Source organism: Myotis lucifugus, unplaced genomic scaffold, assembly GCF_000147115.1.
Source record: "Myotis lucifugus unplaced genomic scaffold, Myoluc2.0 scaffold_6450, whole genome shotgun sequence".
Taxonomy (NCBI): Eukaryota; Metazoa; Chordata; class Mammalia; order Chiroptera; family Vespertilionidae; genus Myotis; species Myotis lucifugus.
Window position 1 is genome coordinate 1 of NW_005877498.1, and position 7,970 is coordinate 7,970.

General features: G+C 58.1%; 1 protein-coding gene across 1 annotated transcript; it reads left to right on the top strand.

Moving 5' to 3' along the window:
• Window positions 1–3,073: 3,073 nt before the first annotated feature.
• Window positions 3,074–7,697, top strand: LOC102419507 (active breakpoint cluster region-related protein-like; the record flags this gene model as incomplete). Its single annotated transcript, XM_006109151.2, has 4 exons — window positions 3,074–3,216; window positions 3,793–3,933; window positions 5,968–6,089; window positions 7,532–7,697. Coding segments are annotated over 4 exons (572 nt in total), but the record flags the coding sequence as incomplete, so codon positions are not given.
• Window positions 7,698–7,970: the final 273 nt, after the last annotated feature.

Below are 7,970 nucleotides of genomic sequence, written 5' to 3' on the forward strand. Positions count from 1 at the left end.
AGTCTGGTCACTGGCAGAAGCTGCCTGTGCGCCGTCCTTAGCTTAGATTCGGACAGCAGGGTTGAGCGGAGCGTGGACTTGAACTAGCCTGTTTGAGATCAGAGGGAAATGCGCTTTTGATCTGGCCTAGGGGTTGGTCAGATCTCAGCTCTGCCTCCTGAAAGGGAGGGGTCAGCCTTGGCTTCCTCTTTCCTCCCCAAAAGGAAGCTTCGTCTTAGTGACCCAGGCCTGGGACCTGCACTTCAGGGTTCCTCTGGCCCCTGCGATGCTGCCTTTGAAGTCAGCGTCGTCACCATGGGGAGTGAGGAGTGAATGTGCCCTTGCTGAGCACACTGTTCAGAATCTTCTCGGCCCTCCCGGGGATGCTGGCTCTGGGGGTCCCACGGAGACTGTGCAACTTGAGGCTCCCTCCGGCGGCGATGTCTGCCTTTGTGGTTATTTGCTGAGCTCTTCGGGGCTCCGTGCCAGATTCTGTGGGGGGCGGGGGGTGTGAAGGGAAGTCATGCGTGGCCCAGGCCTCTAAGGAGGGGGCTCACCTTGGCAACAAGAGAGGCCGGCTCGCCCGCACCTTCCGGGTGCAGCTTTCCAAGAGCAAGTTATCTAACTTCCCTGTGCCTTGGAGAAGTTTCCTCATCTGTGAGATGGGGCTGGCGATAATTCCTTCCCTTTTTAACCCAAGGAAAGCATGCATAGAAGACAGTGTCATTGGACACAGAGCCAGGTCCCCAGCAGGCTAGAGGGAGCCAGCTTGCTCGTGGCAGTGGTCTGACTTTTAGACACTGTGGGTTTTGTTTGCAAAAGCCCTGGTCAGGGAAGGCTTCCTGGAGGAGGGGGAGAGGCAGGTGTTGCAACCTGAACGGTGTCTATTCTGGGAACAGGACCGCATGGCGAGGAGCGGGGAGAGCGGGAGAAGCAGGGGCAGGAAGGCGGCGGGACAGGCGAAGGGGGAAAGGTGGGCTCCGTGCCTGTGTCCTCAGGGGAAGCAGGCGCAGGGGAGCCGGGGAAGCATGGACATCAGGCCGCTCTCCCTCCCCTGGTTCCTCCCACATGCGGCTGTGTCCCCCGGGCCTTCTCCCTGCACGTCCCTCTCCCCTCGCTTCCGCCAGCTGCCCTTCCCTCCACACCCCCATCAGGTGGACTTGGGAGGTGACTACAGGCATATTAATAACCCCCGTGAAACCCAACCCACCATTGTGCAGACCTCTGAGCTTAGTCAGAAACCTCTACCCCCCGGGACCCGACCGAGGGACCGAGGGAGCTGACGCCGCACGATCAGCTTTCCCTGAGCGAACGCCAGGCCCGCCCGGGCAGGTGTCCGCTGAACTCGCACTTTCTCTGGGGTCTCTGGGCCGCTCAGGGTGTGATTTCCCCCCGGGATGAGCTGAGCCGCAGGTGGATTCCCTAAACAGCCTCAGGACTGGGTCCCCCCTGGGCTGATGATGGGGCTCTCCCCCCACTGTCCCGGGGTACCCCAAGCCTGTCCTGTCCCTCTGGCTCCCATCGCCCATGGGGAGGGGTTCTAGACGTTGCTAAATGAAGAAAGGGCTACAAATGAATCATGGGAAGTATGTGTGCATAAAGTAGTGGCTTTCAGTCATTCCTCTATCGGAATTAGCAAAGGCGCTTTTTAAAAATGCTGAGCCCTGGCTGGTGTGGCTCCATTGGTTGGAGCATTGTCCTGTACACTGAAAGGTTGCCGGTTCGATTCCCGGTCAGGGCACATACCCAGGTTGTGGGTTTATTCCCTGTTCAGGACAGCAACTGATCAATGTCTCTCTCTCTCTCCCTTTCTTTCCCCCTCTCTCCTTTCTTCCCTCCCTCCCTTCCTCCCTTCCTTTCCTTTCCTCTCTTTCTAAAATCAATAAAAACATATCCTCGGGTGAGGATTTAAAAAATGCCGGTCCCCAGGTTCCAGCCGGCAGAGTTTGGGCTTTAGTTGCTGCCGTGAGGAGAGGGAGGCTGGCAGCCGTGTCTTCTAAGAGCTCCCCAGTGATTCGAATGGGCAGCCAAGCAAAGACTGCAGATAAGGCCCGTGGCCCACCACCGAGCCCATCCTCCCCACAGCCGGCAGACTGTTCCCCAAGCGTCTGCTTAGCCACACACAGGGCGTTTCCCTCCTGGGCTTTGGGGGACTCTGGTGGTTGGAGGGCTGAGCGTCAGCTCTGAGACCTGTCACAGCCTGGCCCTGTGGGGCACCCAGTCTAGGGTCCTCCTCCCCAGACCGGCATCCTGCCTCATCGCTCTCATGGCCGGAGACAGAGGTCACGACCCCATGCCCAGAGCCTCCAGGTGCAGGACCGAGGCCGAACCCCCGTGTGTAAGAGGCCGGCACAGCTGCTCGAGCAGCAGGCAGCTCCGTTGGGAAGTACTGTCGCCAGCTGCCGCTCCACTGTCTCTGCTGAATCCCAGCCATCCTCACTCCGTGTCCTGGTCACCAAGGGGTGTGGCGAAGAGGGGCCCTGCTGAGCTTGCGTTTTTCTGTCTCTTCGGAGCTCCCAGAGGCCCCACTGGCATTCCTTCAGGAAATCTCTGCCCCCTCAGCTGCCACTGGCCGCTTGCAGACCCTCTCTGTGGGGAGCTGGCCTGCCTCCCTCAGCCTGGCCTGTTTCGTCGGGGGTTTGAGTGCGTGGAGATGGGTCTCCCCATGGAGAGGAGGCTGACTGTGGGTCAGAGGGAGCCTGCCATTTCCAGCTGTGGTGCCGGGCCGTGGGCCAGAGGAGTCAGAGTGATCAGGCTGGGGGGAGCTGCCCTCCCTGGAGGAGCAGCGTGTCTCCTTCCACATTCCGGGGTCCCAGGTGTGACCCCGAGTGTGCTGGAGCTCTGGAGGGCGAGGCTGGACACAGGGGTGCGATTCGGGAAGGGGCGTATAGAGGAGCACCTGCACCTGCTCTGAGCCCGGTCAGGCCAGGGCAGGTCTAGAGACGGCCCTGGAAGAAATGACATGTGGCCGGAGGGGCCCCGGCTGCCAGGGCTGTGTGTCCGCCTGCCGTGCGGTCTGGCCTGCCTGGGGTGAGCGTGGAGCTGCAGGTTGCTGTGGAACCCGCCTGTGTGGGTGGGTGTCCGTGCGGGGGAGGGAGGCGGGTCGGGGAGCAAGACTGGTTCCTGAGGCCTCAAGCTGCTCCTGACTTCCTGTGTCCTGTCTCCTCCCTGCCCTCCCCGACAGCTCTGCTCTACAAGCCCATCGACCGCGTCACCAGGAGCACCCTGGTCCTGCATGTGAGTGTCAGCCCCTGCACGGCCGGGTCCGGTCAGGACCCATGGGAGACCGAGCCCAGGGTGGGAGGTGCTGGAGTCACTGAGAACAGCCCATTTGGGAAACTGGGCGGAGGGTCCCTGGACCCCTGCTTGCTGCCTGGCCTGTGGAAACCACATCAACCGGGCCAGGGCCTACATATAACTGGGCTACTCAGCTTGACATTTGGCCAGATGCACCCTGGGAGGCAGGCACTTCCTGCTGCCCCACCCCTTGGCTGACGGTCCCCAGTGTCCTGGGAGCAGCTGTGGGTGGTCAGATGGGTGTTTCTCCCAGCTGCTGGGTGAGATGAGGCTCCACCTGGCTCCCCCACACCCCAGGGGCAAAGAGTAACAACGTCAGCAAAATAAAGACGCACCACTGCCTTCACCCCTGCTGCTGCCCCTAATTTTAGATCAGATTTTGCAGGCCTGACCGGACTAGAGTGTGGGTCCCTGCGTGCCCCCCTCGGAACTCTTCTAGTGAGAATGGAGTGCTCCCCACTGTCTTCTTATTAAGCCCCAGAACTCCTCTCAACTCACCACCCCTCTCCTCCCCAGGACCTGCTGAAGCACACGCCCGTGGACCACCCCGACTACCCGCTCCTGCAGGACGCCCTCCGCATCTCCCAGAACTTCCTGTCCAGCATCAATGAGGACATTGACCCCCGCCGGACTGCTGTCACAACCCCCAAAGGGGAGGTGAGCTCAGGACCCAGCACAGCCTCACCCGGCAGGCCAGGTCACCCACCCCTGCTCCCCTGACGCTCGGGCACGCCGCCCTGTGCCCTGTGCCCCTCCAGCCTGATCCCTCATTCCCAGCCCTGGAGAGGCCTTCGGGCCCGGGGCTAACAGCTTCCAGCCCAGTGTCTCATTCATCTTCATGATCCTCCGCTGCAGCAGAGGGGGAAACTGAGGCCTGGGGAGTCTCTCCAGGTCTGGCACAAGATCTCTTAGCCACCGTGTCAGAGCTGGGTTCTTCAGCAGGGATTATCTGTCTGCAAGCCCCATGCATGTCCCCATGCCAGGGACTTGGTGGGCTCTGCCCATCTCATTCTTGAATGCAACCCCCTCATGGGTAGTATGGTGTCCTCAGGCCCAACCTGGATGGCAATGGCTCAGTCTGAGGGGGTTCGGGGAGTCTGAGGGAGCTCGGGGAGTCGGGGGAAGTGGGAGCTCTGAGCTGCCTCTGATCAGCCTGCACGAGCAGGTGGGAGAAACGAAGGAGGGAGCCCCATAGCAGGAAAAGCTGGTGGGAGAGGGGGCCGAGGCAGCCATGTTACTGGGATGTCCCAGGTGGGCACCTAGAGGTGGCACAGCAGTTCCAGTTCCCTGGGGCCCTTCTTGGCAGAAGGGTGGCGGGGGTGGGAGGGCAGTGGAGGGAAGCAATTTGAAGAATCAGAGACAGGTACGGCCCGGGTCAGCAGCCTGGCCCACATACAGCCTTCCGGTGCAGGAGAGGTAATGAAGTGGTGGTTAGGAGCGCAGGCTGGCTGGGTTTATGCTCCTTTGTTACATTTACGAGTCCCCAGTGTCTCCTGCGGAGGGAGGGACAGGATCTAGAGAGCGACTAATGGGCTGTCCCGGTGCACAGCTCCCAGCCCTGGTTTGCAAACCCGGGAACAGCACTGGTTTGTTTGACTCCGGGGAGGGAAAGCTCTGCGGAGGGCTCACAGCACTGGCAGTGTCAGATCGTTCCGATGGCGTACCTTCCACAGGCTCACCTGATGTGGTAGCACAGGTGGCTCACGTGGTGTACAACCCACGGAAGGCGGGGACAGATGGGGACAGCCCCGGGATTCTGCTGCTCCTGAGGGTGGCAGGGAGGAAACCGGGAGTCCTGCTCTTGACCATCAGCGCCCAGGCGGGAGGTGGCCGCAGGTTCCCGAGGACACGGCTGCAGCCCCACAGAGGGTGGCCAGGCCTCCCCTCCATCTGGGGCGGGTGAAGAATTGACTCCGAGGTAGTAGCATCAGCAGCCCTGAGAGGGTCTGCAGGTCGAGTCGGACTGAAGCTAGAACGACTTCTTAGGCAGGGTTGTGGGGTGGGGGTGGGGGTGTTCATGCTCCAGGGTAGAGGAACCCGGTCACCAGAGCTATTGAGAGCTGCGGAAAAGTGTAAAGGTGCCATGGTTTCATTTTGTTTCCTAATCCTCACCCAAGGATATTTTTCCATTGATTTTTAGAAAGAATGGGAAAGAGGGAAAGACAGAGAGAAATATCGATGTGAGAGAAACATCGATGGGTTGCCTCCTGCACACGCCCCAACCAGGGCCTGGGCCGGGAAGGAGCCTGAAACCAAGGTGCATGCCCTTGACCAGAATCGAACCAGGGACCCTTCAGTCCACAGGCCAATGCTCTATCCACTGAGTCAAACCGGCTAGGGCTAAAGCTACCATTGTCGATCCACAGAATGTGCTGGGCACTGGGGCCATTTTGCATAAACCAGTTTTGATGATTCCTTCCTTATGGGCTGACGTCATCATCCCTCAGTTTAACTGAGATTAAGAGAGGTCAGGGGACTCGCCCGAGATCTCAGCTGGGAAGTGGCAGAGTCTAGATTCAAGCCCATGCCCATGTGACCACCAGGCATTGCGGGAGCTCGGGGGGAGCTCGGGGAGTCGGGGGAAGTGGGAGCTCCCTGCAGCCCACCCCCCTGCTGGATGGAGCCCCCAGTGCCTGCTGGGCCCTGGGCTGACCCCCCCTGAGCAGGCGGGCGGGTGTGCATCTCCCGCAGACGCGGCAGCTGGTGAAGGACGGCTTCCTGGTGGAAGTGTCGGAGGGCTCCCGGAAGCTGCGGCACGTCTTCCTCTTCACAGACGTCCTACTGTGCGCCAAGCTAAAGAAGACGTCTGCGGGGTGAGTCTGTGTGAGGCCAGGGTGCGAAGTTGGGGAGGAACTAGACCAATCCTGCTGCCCCCTGTAGAACCCCTTTAACAAGCTGGGGCAATCTGCATAGTTTTTCCTTTTAAAAACATATTAATTAATTCCATTTTACTGCGTAGCCTTTTTCTAAAAATAAATTGTTTTTAATTATAAAGATAATATAACCAAATTACAGACAAAAAAACCCATCACCCATTCGAACATAAGCATCAGTCTCCTGCTGCTATATTTCCTTTCGGGTTTTTTTATTTTAATGTCCTTATGTTTTTTCATATACTTGTAATCAGAGTGAATACCCAATTTGGGGCTCTGCGTTCTCCATTTCACGTCATAAGCATTTTCCCTGTGGCTGCCTAATCTTCATAATCATCATTTCACTTTCCTGCGTGATGTTACGAGTGGATATGCCGTGATTTCCTTTGGCATTCTTCTTTTATCGGACAGCTCTACGTTTTTGCTAACTACGAGTCAGTGAATATTCATTAAATCCGCTGCTGTCATTTTTGTTGAGTGGTTCTGCCCTGCCAGGTGTCATGACAAATGCTTTGAATAGATTATTTCTCATCGTCCCAACAACTCTATGCAGTAGGTATTATTGTCCGCATCTCACGGACAGAAAAGACTTAGGGTAGTTACAGAAGCTGCCCAAGGTCGCACACCTGCGGGTGGAGGAGATGGGATTTGAACCTCACTCCAGCCTGGAAGCCTGTGTCCACCTCACCTCCATCTCTGTACCTAGTGAGATGGGTCCCCTCTGCGCCACGAGCAGAGAAGGTTGTTCAGTATTCACCCCACCTTCTTTCCCCTACTGTGTGCCAAGTACGCTCGCTCACAGTCAGTCCACGGGCTAGACAGTGAGTAACACTAAGGGACCAGGAGGAGAAGTTGTCATGAGCTTCAGTTAAGGGGATGACACCCTGGAAAGAGACCTGAGATTACTCTAAAGCAGAGATGGCCATCCTGAGCAAGCGCACGAATGCCTTCAGCCCTTTGCCCGTGGCAGACATTACTATGAGCCAGTGCGCTGTTGCACACCGGGCTTGAATGTGGCTTTACAATCCTCCACCCAGTACCCCCTGGGACCTCTATGGATCAGAGTGGGCATTCAAAATAACATTTATATTCCATCTCTAGCCTAAAGGGTAATGAGTGTGAGCTAAGTACGGATAGGCCGGCAGGGAGGGGAGAGTGTGGGGCGGGCAATAGTTAAGTGTGAGGTTTGGGATGCTGCCTGCCCCGGAAGCCTGTCCCTCCCCCCCGTGCGTGGTTCCTGATTGGGCTCCTCGGGGACAAGGGATCGCTTTTGCCTGTGACGAGTTCTCGGTAAACGCTTCTCGGTGGTTTTTGGGTCCAGCAGTTCAGGCTCAAAGAGCCAAGTTCCTTCTGGCTCATGCCTTCCTCTGGCTTGTGTGCAGGAAACACCAGCAATATGACTGCAAATGGTACATCCCTCTGGCCGACCTCGTGTTTCCGTCCCCCGAGGAGTCGGAGGCCAGCCCCCACGTGCACCCCTTCCCAGACCACGAGCTGGAGGACATGAAGATGAAGATCTCCGCCCTCAAGAGTGAGATCCAGAAGGAGGTGAGCAGAGCCTGGCGTCTGAGCTGGGACAGGAAGTTGGCTGTTTTTATTGGGGGCCCTTTGAACCGGTGTGCGAGGAGAGGTGAGGAGAGGTGCGGGCAGGGGAAGTTGTAAGGGTTGGGAGCCTGATAAGGAGGGAAGATGAAAGAGTAGGAGGCCTCAAGCACAATGCTTAGGGAAAGGCTTTGATGGTGGCAGATTAGCACTGAGCAGATGGAGGCCGGCAGCCCAGGAGTCAGCGCTCAGAATTTAGTGGGGCTAATTACGGGAAAT